The sequence below is a fragment of the Aspergillus pseudonomiae genome, assembly GCF_009193645.1.
Source record: "Aspergillus pseudonomiae strain CBS 119388 unplaced genomic scaffold BDV37scaffold_50, whole genome shotgun sequence".
Taxonomy (NCBI): Eukaryota; Fungi; Ascomycota; class Eurotiomycetes; order Eurotiales; family Aspergillaceae; genus Aspergillus; species Aspergillus pseudonomiae.
Genome location: NW_022476042.1, coordinates 1 through 12,679, shown reverse-complemented (window position 1 = coordinate 12,679; position 12,679 = coordinate 1). Strand labels below are relative to the sequence as shown.

The window sequence follows — 12,679 nt, the reverse complement described above, 5'->3', positions numbered from 1 at the left end:
TCCTCAAAGCATCGAATACACACACTCTTTATACAATCTGACAAAATAACGAGGCCTGAAAGTCAGCCACGAGGCTATGCTACTATCTCCGATCCTACGTCGGACTATCATTGGCGCGAGTATACTTCGGGCCGTGCCAAGACACGGAGTCCAGGCCAACTCCGAGTCCGCGGACTATGGAGGGGAATTGCCTGGGGCCGGTCCGCGGACTCTTAAGGCCTCCTGTTCCTTTCCAGCCCCCATCTTAGCTCCAATTCTTTAAATGCTGCCTACTATGTCCGCGCCGACCAGTCTAGGCCGAGTTAGGACATGCGAGAACTGTGTGCGTGCTAAAATTAGGTGCTCGCGCACCTCTACCCAGAGCTGCGATCGGTATGCAACATCTCGCTTCTCCTTCTCCTTCTCTTCTCTTCTACTTAGCAATGTAAACCTAACACGCTTTGAAGGTGTCTCCGTCTGAACAGAGATTGTTATTTCCGTGCAACAAAAGCTCGTCCTTCTAAGAAGAGGGAGACGTATATCTGCCCACTCCTCGTATCCATACGATCTGTCAAGCTGACCGCATCTAATCTAGGCGAATAGGTGCACTCGAGGACAAGGTGGATCAAATATTAGGCCAGATCAATCAGCCTCACTCAGGTCCGCAACAGGCACCACTGCCACTGCCACTGTCCCCGAAAAGTGAAAGTTGTGCTCCGACTCCTCGACATCCGTGCGATGTGATCGGGAGCGGGCTGATCACCCACGAAGAGGCAAATGGTTTGATAGAGAGCTTTCGTGATGCCATAACGTATTTCCCATTTGTACAGCTGCCGAGAAATGCCACTGTCGAGGATCTCAGATCGGAGAAACCCTTCCTCTTACTCTCTATTCTTTTGGTCTCCTCGTTTCGAAATGTCCCGCTGCACCTGGCCCTCGAGGACGTTTCGACGTCTTACCTTGGGGGACAAGTCTTGCAAGGCAATCGCCAACAACCCTTTGATATACTACAGGGTTTGCTGGTTACTATAGCTGGGTATGTTCTAGACACAATTTCTCTCTTCATTAGATTCACAAAAGCTAACACGGAAGATAGTACGAAGAAAAAGCTCCATATAGTGCGGTTTTCTGGATATCTGCACCTCGCACAAAGTATAATCAACGATTGCAGACTGGATTACCCAGCCAAGCTGCGAGGAGTAAGGCAAAGAATTGACGTCATCTCGGACATGGATCCTCCGACAGAATCGATTTCCCTGCGAAACGAGGAAATGCGAGCTTTGGTTGGGTATTTTCTCCTTGACGCGTGGTAAGTTCGATCTACCACCTCTACAGTCCGGTCTAGACCTGAAAAGACTATGTCTTGCTTACTTTCTTTTCACATGACTAGTCACTCCACAGTACTACAGCGGACAGGAACAATGCCTTGGTCACCCTTCATAGAATCATGCGCTGCGAAGTTGTCGCAGGAATGCGAATTCTCAACCGATCGATACCTGCTAGGCCAGGTTCAAGTACAACACATGCTTGTACGAATCGATTCCCTAGTTGCACGGGGATTCGGTCAGAATCAGGCTCCTGTGGATATAGAAGTTATGATTAGTTCTCTTCAAAGCGATTTTGAAGATTGCAAAGCCCGGCTTCCTGTCCCTATTGACCATGATGGTGAGTTGACCAAGCCTTATCCGTACTGCAGATCTAAATTCTAACACTTGGTTAGCATTTCAAGGCATTCCGTCCCACGCCTTCGAAATCCATCTCTATCAAACTATCTTTTTCGATGTATACCCATCTTCCGCCGCGTCATTCGACCAATCCATGGCCCTCCTGCGAATCGATGCCCTTTGTCACGGACTAGCGGCTGCAAAACAATTTATGAACTTTTACTTCACTCTACCACCTGGTATTGAAAAGAGATTTAGTTACACCCAATGGACAATGACCGGGTTCAGCGTTGCAGCTTCATGCAAACTTGTTCTCGCATCGTTGGAGCCATCCGTTCGAGATCACGATGAAGTCCGAAGGTTGCGAGAGACATTGGATATGCGGCATGAAATCCAGAAATCTGTCGAGCGCATGAATACGCTTGATCAGGAGTGTAAAGGTGGGAAGTGGGATCAACATGAGATGTTCTTCTACCAAGGTTGGCTGCGGTTCCTTTCTGAATGGTTTGAAGAGAAATATCGTCTTGCGCAGTCCGATAGTGCTGGAGAGAATAATGGTGAACTGGCAGTCTTCACCACTAGAATCTCAGAAAATAATATCTATGAAGAGCCTCAGCCTGATCCTGGTTTTCCTTGGGTGGATCTTCAGGACGTTACGATTGAGCAGATGTTGAATGTGTGGTTAGAGCCAATGAATATGCCACACTACTTTTAAAATGTACAAATTCGCCTTGATAGTTTCAGTGACGACTGCATACCCCTCTCTGCTTTCTTTTATTTGAATTGCCATTTTATACTAGTAGTTCTAACCAAGTACTCAAATTGAACACGGCCTGTTAGGCGGTGGATCCAACCAACCTCGCAGACTTAACATTAAATAAAAGCTTTGATCACATCAGTACATATACTTACTTTGATAAGGTGCTTATTATCCAACACCAATACAGAGAACTGAGAAGAATTTATGAATGGAAAAGAGGCTTAGTGGGGACAACCGATACGTTTTATGTCCTTCTTGTGAAATGGAGCATGAATATAAATAGTATGAAGAGCTTAAGCAAGCCAGCAACAGCTAGAATTTGTAGTTTGTGTCTACATAGCGGTTGCTCTCAGCTCCGTATCTTGCGAACAGGACCGCATCATAAGCGCAAGCGGTGGGTGCGCTGGAAGGTACAGATAGTAATTCACAGGTCCCAATATTACACAATCTACTGCTTTTTGAGGAAATGATGATTTCTTCGTGTCTATCCAGCCTGAGGCCGTTGAATCCGTCCGCACCATCTACTCGTCTTCATCCTACTACTGGCAAGAGACCAGGGAAATTGCTTTACCACACTCGATTTCGCTGTGTGTTTTCCACCTCTGCAACCATGTCCAAGACGTCAAAAGGCGACCCGAAACTGCGTCACTTAATACGTTCCCATTGAGGATGTGGAGAAATTGAAAAGATACAGACCAGGAGGCTACCACCCTATAGCAATTAGAGATCGGCTCCACAACCGCTATCTGGTAGTCCAAAAGCTCAGCCATGGCTCGCACTAAACAATTTGGCTGGCTCAAGACGAAGTGTCAAAAAAATATGTCGCTATCAGAGTCTGTACAGCAGACTCAGATCCGCACGAATTGAACGTGCTTTCTGATCTTTCCAACTCGCGACGGGACTTGGGCGATAGTCTGGGGAAAGCTATGATACCTTTCATCTTGGACACTTTCGAGATCCAAGGTCCAAATGGCACCCATGCATGCTACGTGACTCTCCCAGCGAAGATGAGTCTTTCCAATGTGAAGGATGGATCATATATTCGCCTTTTTAAGTTAGAAGTTGCGCGAGCATTGGCAGCACAGTCTGCAGTTGCAGTTGAGTACGTACATTCACAAGGTTTTGCTCATGGTGACCTTCACTACGGCAATGTTCTCATTCAGCTACCCTCTGGATTAGATTATGGACAGTACGGCCAGCCAGAGACTGTGGCTATCACTCGTTTTGACGGCAAAGAGCTCCCTTCATGTGTCCCTTCCCGCGGCATTTTACCAATCTAGCTCGGGGAAGCAAGTGAGAAGCTGAGACTTTTGAAGCTAAAATCCTGCTCTCCGACTTCGGTGAGGCATTCTCTCCTACAAGGGAAAAAAAATTTGAGTCGCATACTCCTCTTGTAAACCGGGCCCCGGAGACTCGTTTCGAATCAGCCAACCCGCTTTCTTTTCCCTCAGATATTTGGTCGCTTGCCTGCTCAATCTGGGATATTATTGGCCAAAACCCATTGTTTGAAGGTTTTCTGGCGACCGAGGACGATATAGCCTGCGAGCATGTTGATGCACTTGGTATTCTGCCCCCTGACGGGTGGAACAAATGGGAGGTGCGTCGAAATATGTTCAGCGAAGATGGGAAGCCGATAGATTGCCGGCCGTATCAATCATGGGAGGATCGTTTCGAAGACAGTGTGCAGCAGCCTCGACAGGCGGAAGGAATGCCGCTATTTGAGCCAGCCGAAAGAGATGCCCTTTTCTCCATGCTCAGGCCAATGCTTTCTTTCAAGCCCGAAAGTCGCCTTTCTACTAAGGAGGTTCTGGCGTCTGAATGGATGGTGAAATGGGCCCTGCCTGAGTGTGCAACGATTTGGAAGTCTTGACTCATGGCAGGTGTCGACTACGCGACACAGTGCTTTGAAGGCATGAAAGCGTTCCGTGGTCGCAATGAGAAGCCCAGACTCTTTAGGCCAGATTTCAACACCAAGCGACTGGTGTCTAGCGTGCAACGCGTTTGCTTGCCTGCTTTCGATGATAATGAGCTTGTGGCATTGATCAGGGCACTGCTTGGAATCGATGCCCCCCGTAAGTGCCACCGGACCTTTCATAATAGTGACCAGTAATAACTGTTAAAGTAGCATTCCTGGTAGATCACATCGTTTCCAGAGAACTCGTTCAGCTCTCAGCTCAATGTCGTACCTCGCCATAGCAGATGCCAATCCTTCGTACCATTCTGGCATCTCGATCTGACCGAATTGTGCTTTGGTATATTTCCAATATTCCGGATACCAGCCACCAAACTCCCAATCAATGGTTGCTGAAGCTTTCCCATTCTCTATAATAATATTTCGGGGACAGAGGTCAGTGTGAGTAAAGTAGCGTCGATAATGACGGGAGTGACACTCAGTGACTTCTTCGCCAAATACTTGTGTGCAGTTCTCGATACGAATATGCCTCCGAAGAAACGAGTGGAATTCTGCATGCTCATTAAATGGATCGAAAGTACACGACCCGACAAGATGGTCAAGACATGCTCCAAGATCCGCTGAACCAACGATTCCTTTACGTGGTGGCTCGAAACTCCGAAGCTGGCTGACATAGCCTGTAACCTCGGTAATAATGTGTCTCTTCTGGTCTTCTGATAGACAGCCTCCAAGCCAAGCTGCTCGAAGATCTATTCCACTGACATAGCCCATTTCAAGATAGAGCCCATCGCGGTGATGATAAACATTCAAGACCTTAGGGACATGTATGGATGTGTGCTTGCGACATATTTCAATGCTGCAAGCTCTGTTATTTCGCATGGCCCTTTGATAATTCTGTGGGGGCTAATTCTGACTCCTGTATATCCCACTCGTCCAAAAAGTCGCTTTCCAATCCAAAGTTTGAAAGAAGATTTAATTTTGCCGGGTGTGACATATTTGTCTCGTTTGCCATTCTATTGCACTTTCTGAAGCCGGATAACATCATATTAATCAGGTTAGCTAGAAAGTATGGAATGGAGGACGCATCTTGGAGAAACGGGATGATTGGTCCTGAAGACTGCTCACCTTGGGCCCTCTATCACATGTTTCAAATTAATTTGAAATGAAATGAAAGCGGCCTATATAGGTTCAGCAGTCAGAATTCTACCAGCTGCAGTAACAGTTGCATCAAGTTGGGGGATTGCTGAAATATTGAAACTGATGTAAAGGAGACGCGGGCAGTAGGAGAGCAGCATCGTTGTTAGAAATTTCTTGGCAATTTTGGGTAACCATGCTGAGATACGTCTCTATCACGACCTCACCGTGCCTTGGCAGCTTACTTGGATTGTTGTTGTAATCTCTCGCATGCAGGCTATTACTCTGTACCATGCATGGGAAGTTAAACAACAGCTAAATAGCAACAGCAGTGCGTTGAAAAGGCGAAGAAAAAAACATACAACAGAAAGGATTCGCTGGTGGTTACCCACCCAACTACTAACCTCCCGGCGTGTGGCTTCTGCACGGTCAAGACCTCGCTGCGTGCCCCTGCAGGGTAAGTGCAGATAATGATGCCAAGTCGTCGTACGCTTAGTATGGGTATGTTTTGGAGGGGGTGACTTACCATATCTACCACCCCGCGGTGATGGGCCAAAGTAAACACCTATGCCTATCCACGTCTGCCTAGGCCATCGGCGCTGCCAGCTCTCTAATTGGTACATAGCTCTATTCAGTCAGACGCCCAGTCTCTTGGCAGCTGTGCTTCACCACCTTTTCCACCAGTTAGCGAAAGCTGAATGGTTGAACTGTTTCGGATGTGATAAGCATGTGAGAGTCCCATGTTACCATTTATTCTATCCCGTCCGGATTTTGGGCGAGTCTAAAGAGATATCCTTGTGCAGGCGGTCTTGACAATCTCCATTGTGTTATATAAGTAGTATGAATAGTATGGAGAAAATATAAAGCATTGATTAGTTTCTGATAGTTCACATGACTTCACCTGTGATATCCCAGTCCGCAGATATACTTCCCAGGTAAAGCCATGTACCTTATTTAATTCTCCCTCATTATATGGATTTCTGAGCCATCTCACTTCTACTGTTCCTTCTCAGTGTTACAGACCCTTGTCTAGCGTACCTTATCAAAGGCGGACACGCAAAGCAAAATATCATAGAACGACGATAGCCGGTCACGGACAGCTAGCATCTAAAAGATTATTATTCTGTGAAAATATACTTCTGTCACTTTGCGCACTGTCCTGCCCGATGCTTATAAGAGGGCTGAAAAATGGCGTTCTCAACATCTAACCGGCTTGGTTTCGACTGGCGTCTACTTGACGTAAGTGGAGTTTCTGCCGTTCCCAATCCATGTCCACTAGGACAACCGTATCCTTCATCACATTGACCCCATCTACATATATTTTTCGTCGCTATTCGCTGCTGCTGCTGCTGCTGCTGCTCCTTTCCAGTACGGGACCATAGCATTCACATCAGCTTCCTTGCCTGCAGTGCTCCGTCGTCGGTATAGATCCCTGGCTATGCCTCGACGGAAACGAGTCAAAGTTCACGGCCTTGAAGCCGCCTTGAGTGAGACTTCCAGTGTCTCAGCAGGCACGAATAACGATAGGCTGTATTGCCCGGATTCTGATACGGAACTGACAGAATCCGAACATCTTTCGCCAGCACCTCGAAAATCCAAAAGGAGAAAAGTAGGCCCACATGATGGGCCTCAATAGTCTTTGGATGCCGGCATCACCGCGTCTTCTGTAGCGAATCCAAGCACAGATATGAGCGTGTCAGCCATAAGACTGATGCATCGCTCTCGGTACGAAATTCCAGCCGATAACACAGAAGAGGATTTGTCCGAGGTACCGGAGGATCATAGAAGGCCTCAAAAGACTAGAAACTTGCACCTTCGACTGAAGAAGCGTTGGTCTTTGTCAGTTACTACAGAAGTCGACCGGAGTCCAAACCGTTGCCTTCGCTTGAGCGCTTCTAGAACAGCAGCTGATTGACACACAGTTAGGTGCTGTGAGGCCAAAACAATCCAGCCATCAGCCGACTCGAAATGGAACGATACAGAAGACGCGCTGCGGCAAGCCACTGCAAATAATATGTATCGATTTCTCAACTGGTGCCTCAAGCTCCAGTACAACCCCGAAAATAGACATTGCTTAAAAGGTTTCAAAAAAGCTAGTGCCATTGATGGGGACTGGAAGTACTTCCGACTTTACTACAGCCGAGTCACTCAGCATGAGATAAGCCATGAGATGGGCAAGGCGGCCCGTACTGTATGTTCCCGCGTCTCACCCCCGTGTGCCCTAGATAATAGCTAGCTCTGACCCGTATAGACAGGATATAAGGAGCTTGATGGATAACTATAACTTGGACAAACAGCCACGGGCCAATATTCCCATATGCATCGAAGACATGGTGCCCTTTAGCGAGACGATCCTTCAAACCCATTAGGAACAGTTCCACTTGGGATTTTAACAGTTAGCCTTTGCTTGTACAACTGCATATAGTTGTTTACCGTCAACAGGAAAAATGCTATATACCTACTCCAGTTTAAACATATTCGATTGACTCTCCAGCGGGATCCCCACAGTGGTCCTCCCAAGCCGATGATTGAAATCGAACCCCAGTTTGTGAAGAGTGTTCTTGAAATAACAAGTTTGTAGGCGCTACATAGCTCACTCCTCCCTTTATAAAGCTTTCCTACTGGTTCACGAAATAGCAATACATTTGCACCTCCTGAGGTTGTTTATGGCGTGTCTCTTGTTTTTAGCCCACATGTATTGCTTTCTATCATTTTATTCTATATTGGTACATTTGAGACCCTAATCTTAAATCTTTGGCAGATCTTCGACGGCTGCTCGTTGAGGGTGACGACAAGAATTGCCACTTCCTTTGAAACCCGAGATACAAAACTACTTTGTCTTCCCGAACGTTGCTGTTGTTACCAGCCAGCCTCGTATTCTCTGGGAGACACGCCTGACGGAAGGTGCCCTTGATGCTCAATTAAGGACTGTCAGCGATATACATAGGTTTCTCAACTCTTTTTTTCTCGCACCAATTCCGTTACAGGGGGACAGGGAATTGATAGACCAGAGCGGTAAGTGACTGTTCATAACCTTTTCCCATGTTGGTAGTCCAATCGTCAATCCAAGTAAGCTATCTGTTGATCTTCGTGCCCAGATACGTCAGCGAGGCGCAACGTAATGTTATAATGGCACATACCACCAGCAGAACATTTATCAAACACTACCAGACTCGACAACATGCCCGTTTGCAGGAGATCATGTATGGTCTTGATCCGGTTCATGAATTCACTCGGATGAGTCGTTGGATTGATCAGCGACGACCTCGGTATCTTGATGATGCTGAGCGAACGTTGGTGGAGAAGGACCCCGAGTTGCAGTCAGCCAGGCGATGGCAAATGGAACTATAACGTTAGGGTTGGAGTTTCTATTTGCTTATGGTTGGTAATTATCGATGGGTAATTCCATGCGGAATTTTCCTAATACGAGAAATGTATACCAGCACACGCGCAAGAATAATGAACCAGGGCCTTCGCGTCAATTGGCCCATGTTTAATTAAGTCGATGGTGAGACGCCCCGTCAGCCAAGTCAGTGCCCTTCTGACCGCGATGGCTTACAGCCTCATCGCCTTGCTTGCTGTACTCTGCCTTGGTTTACCATCTGGAATCAATAGAAGAATAGACATCTAAGTAGAGCTAAAAATGATTCGAAGGTATCTGTCACCGGTTACCGATTTTCCATTTATATTAGAAAAGACTTGAAATACGTATAGTCCAGTCAAATTTATGCTTCTACTGGATTTTCAGGCTCCCCGGTTACTGTGTCGGTCTGGTCCCGTTCATTTCGCTCGTAAACATGAAAGGTAAGTTGATGGTAATGTTCTGACCCGATATGGCAAGGCTGTCTGACAGGGGCTGTTCGTATACTTTTCTGACAATGTGGTACTGCACCCCACGCAGCTATTACGTCTACATTAACTGTTCTCAGTCATTGCCTTATCACCATAAAAAAACCAGATGTGGTGGATGTCCCTCATAAGAAAAAGGGCACGAAGAATCCTCATTTGAGGCATGATCTGAGATGAGATAATCGCAGTCTTGTGGAACATCTCATAGGTCTGTCCAACTCACAAGATCGTCAACACAAACGCAAACCAGTCATGACAAAGTAGGATTGCCTTGCTGGCCTAACAGGCGCCGCCCTTCACCCTTTATACTTTCAGCAACTTCACCGCTGTTTCTTTGACCTATATGGTTGAATGACCTTAGCATACAATGCCCATGATAGTCACATAGCTGTACGCCTTGCGATGGGCTGAATCTGACCGGCTCATACGCTGATAAGCAACAGGCTCTTCGAGTCCTGCTCTCTCCGGCGAATGTTTTCCCCCGCTTCAAATCAATGACTAATACTTTTAGCCATCTACAGCCCCTCATGCATGCAAATGGGGTTTAACAAAAGACTTTTCTGGTTTATTTCAGATCACTGTGGGCCTGACGAGGCTAGAAACTGACACCCTTCATAACCAATATTAGCTTTTAATAATATATATATATAGAAGGCTCGCAAAATAGGGCCACAAGGTACATTGTACAGCTAGACCGCTAGTTTCTCTCGTCAGCCCATGGGGAAACTCCAAGTCTAAGGCTGTGCAGCTAGAGATCATCTGACTATGAAGCTCATGACAGGTATATATAGCAAACAAAACCATTGCATCTTCCCGGGTACAACCTAGTTTTTTTTTTATTCTAGAATAGACCCATTAAGACCCTATCTTTTATTCTCAACTGCAGACCTATTCTACAATGAGGTTTAAGACTCTGTTTAATCGTTCAAAAAAATGCTATAATCGATCTGCAGAGCCTATGAGTACCTCAAATGGTAAGCTCATCCTGTGCTCTAAAGTGATCATGCTAACTACGTTTAGCCAACTTGCGTATCCCGCACAACAATGAGAACCTTGCCGGTGCAACGCAATATAATCACTATTCTGGAACAACCCACAGTCTGTCCACAAGAACCGATGGTCATATATTGGCAATCCCAAAGGAAATGGACCCACTGCCACAGTCATCTGTTGGGAATAGATTGTGCAAGGCATGCCGAACTCCAACTGTTTTAATCTACGTCAAACCATGGAATCCGAATGGACATGGCGGACGACCATTTTTTAAATGCCCTACTTGTGGACGTTTCCATAGTTGGGCCGACACAAGAGGCGTGCTCGACCAAAATCCCCTCTGTCAATGCGGTCGCCTGAGTCGAATCTCACGCGCTAATCCTCAAAAACAGTGCACACCATTTTTTGACTGTGCCTCTGGTGACTGTGGCTTTTATAAGGAGTCATCTTGGTACAATGCTACACCATCTTTGCCTGAGATAGAAGATTCCAGCCATACAAGATGAGCTGAGGAGTTTCCGCCTTTCTCGTCTAGTTATTCTTTCATAAGGCTGCTACATGTTCTTAATGAATGTCCACATTGTATACCTGGTAGCTATAGGGGCTTTCTTTCTTCGAAATATTTATTCAATTCATTCTCTAAAAAGTTCAATGGTAAGTGAAATACAACAGCCAGGGCGTGCCAATGTGCTCTCTAGGAAAAGTAATGGAACAAGAACATCCTTACAGAATAATGGCAATCAACAACCACAGCCGATCACTGTCGGGTCGGATCTCAGCGAGCCATTGACTATGTATCCATCGAAAAGTATATAAAGGCTAGCCAGAACAAAAGAACCCATTGGCTTTTTTGGATGACTATCATAATTTGGTTTGACTTATGCAGTAACACAATATCGATAGCCCAGTTTGAGTACTTAGACTGCGGTAACAGTTAGAGTAATAGAGTCATAGTTGAGCGCTGTAGCTTGCAGTTGAGCCGTGTATGGGAAACTAATAAGGAAAGTATGAATTAATATCATACATAAGGCCCCAATATCCTATTTGGCTTTCTGGAGCTCTAATCCAACAGCCATGAGCGAGTTTTCCTTGTGCTCTGATATCAGATTGGCCGTCTTATTCAGCTTAGAGTAGATGTCCTCCGGCAAAAACTTTCTTTTGTCTGTCCTCCAGATCACTAACTTATGGCCTTGGTCATCATATTTGACAACAGCTTTCCACCGCCATTTTTTACCACACTGATAACTCTCTTTATGAGGGCGGCCAATTTTACAAGATCATCCTGGTGCTCATTTTCCTATTTTCTGATCTCAGTTGCAGCATTTTCAGGTTTTGGTCGCTGGAACCCTCCATGCCTATCGTACGCACAGACAAGATTGGGGGTTTCGGATACCCACAACTGCGGGGGCTTCTTGGATGTCGATTGGGTTACAAAAGCCTCGAGTGTCGACTCAATTGGTACGCTTCGGCCTTCTTGCTTTACTCTTAATCTGAACTTCGTGGGAGTGCCACAAGAAGGGCTCTCGGTGGGATGATGTGACAAGGACTCTATCATACTGGATAAAGTGTCACTTTCTATATCCACATCCTTTTCTACCTTTGCTGGTATACCGATGCATCCGTCTGTTTCATATCTCAGTAAGAGGTTCAAATCATTGAATCGATATGAGACAACCCTCTGATGTCCATTGCTGCTGTCTACCTGGCTAGTCGTGTACACTTCCTCAAACTCGTGGCCGAAGCTTATGAACTCGTGTAGTCCCATAACCTTTGCGTCTCAGTCTCTGTGCGGCAGAATGGAGCGGTGCTGTTCGTAACCTCGACATTTATAATGAAAAGGTCAAGCTTTATTTTTGGCTATGTCTGCATTGATAATGACAGGAGTTTTCCAATATTGTTTCGGCCAGTGACAAGATCAACCAGCTGTTTCACAAGTTAGCACGTGCGACCTTTTGATTGTTTCAGCAGCTCTAGTGTGAAACCAAGCTAGGCTGTATTCGGAATGAAATGGAATAATGATTCCCCCAAATCACCGGCCATCCGATGAGTTTGGAGAATAGATGGCCATTCCATTTATCTAATATCGCTAGTTAGCGGCTGAATCAGTCTAACAATCAAGAAACTCTCGGCCTTTATTTGATCTTATAATAAAAGTAAAAGATTATTAAAATATATAATATATAATATATTTTTTAGATAAATATAATAAAGATATATTAATGTTTTATCTCTATATTAAATAAAAGTTAAAATTATTTATTAATTATAGAGATATAAAACTTTATAATTATTATATAATAAAATAATAATTATATTTATATATTTTTTAATAATATATTCTTTATATATAGCTATTTAAAATTAAAATTAATTAAAATATTATTTTAA

General features: G+C 45.3%; 7 protein-coding genes across 7 annotated transcripts; 6 read left to right on the top strand and 1 right to left on the bottom strand.

Moving 5' to 3' along the window:
• Positions 1-274: 274 nt before the first annotated feature.
• On the top strand, positions 275-1,063 carry BDV37DRAFT_272788 (uncharacterized protein; the record flags this gene model as incomplete). Its single annotated transcript, XM_032084941.1, has 4 exons — positions 275-372; positions 447-515; positions 575-1,019; positions 1,049-1,063. The coding sequence occupies 4 exons, from the start codon at positions 275-277 to the stop codon at positions 1,061-1,063; spliced, it is 627 nt and encodes a 208-aa protein (XP_031939792.1).
• A 145-nt stretch (positions 1,064-1,208) lies between these two features.
• Positions 1,209-2,358, top strand: BDV37DRAFT_272787 (uncharacterized protein; the record flags this gene model as incomplete). Its single annotated transcript, XM_032084940.1, has 3 exons — positions 1,209-1,288; positions 1,370-1,644; positions 1,700-2,358. The coding sequence occupies 3 exons, from the start codon at positions 1,209-1,211 to the stop codon at positions 2,356-2,358; spliced, it is 1,014 nt and encodes a 337-aa protein (XP_031939791.1).
• Positions 2,359-3,013: 655 nt separating this feature from the next.
• On the top strand, positions 3,014-4,323 carry BDV37DRAFT_295333 (kinase-like domain-containing protein; the record flags this gene model as incomplete). The annotated part of the gene is made up of 3 exons (XM_032089844.1): positions 3,014-3,059; positions 3,205-3,651; positions 3,720-4,323. The coding sequence occupies 3 exons, from the start codon at positions 3,014-3,016 to the stop codon at positions 4,271-4,273; spliced, it is 1,047 nt and encodes a 348-aa protein (XP_031939790.1). The 3' UTR covers positions 4,274-4,323.
• Positions 4,324-6,730: 2,407 nt separating this feature from the next.
• BDV37DRAFT_252398 (uncharacterized protein) lies at positions 6,731-7,967 on the bottom strand. Its single transcript, XM_032082416.1, has 2 exons — positions 7,701-7,967; positions 6,731-7,640 (listed from the first exon to the last, which is right to left on the bottom strand). Exon 2 carries the CDS (start codon positions 7,550-7,552, stop codon positions 7,241-7,243), a length of 312 nt encoding a protein of 103 aa, XP_031939788.1. The 5' UTR covers positions 7,553-7,640; positions 7,701-7,967; the 3' UTR covers positions 6,731-7,240.
• On the top strand, positions 6,773-7,163 carry BDV37DRAFT_159621 (uncharacterized protein). Its single transcript, XM_032079138.1, has one exon. It carries the CDS (start codon positions 6,888-6,890, stop codon positions 7,083-7,085), a length of 198 nt encoding a protein of 65 aa, XP_031939789.1. The 5' UTR covers positions 6,773-6,887; the 3' UTR covers positions 7,086-7,163.
• Positions 7,620-8,472, top strand: BDV37DRAFT_272785 (uncharacterized protein; the record flags this gene model as incomplete). The annotated part of the gene is made up of 5 exons (XM_032084939.1): positions 7,620-7,640; positions 7,705-7,782; positions 7,875-8,026; positions 8,087-8,175; positions 8,246-8,472. The coding sequence occupies 5 exons, from the start codon at positions 7,620-7,622 to the stop codon at positions 8,470-8,472; spliced, it is 567 nt and encodes a 188-aa protein (XP_031939787.1).
• A 1,700-nt stretch (positions 8,473-10,172) lies between these two features.
• Positions 10,173-10,890, top strand: BDV37DRAFT_252397 (uncharacterized protein). The gene is made up of 2 exons (XM_032082415.1): positions 10,173-10,272; positions 10,319-10,890. The coding sequence occupies exons 1-2, from the start codon at positions 10,197-10,199 to the stop codon at positions 10,795-10,797; spliced, it is 555 nt and encodes a 184-aa protein (XP_031939786.1). The 5' UTR covers positions 10,173-10,196; the 3' UTR covers positions 10,798-10,890.
• Positions 10,891-12,679: the final 1,789 nt, after the last annotated feature.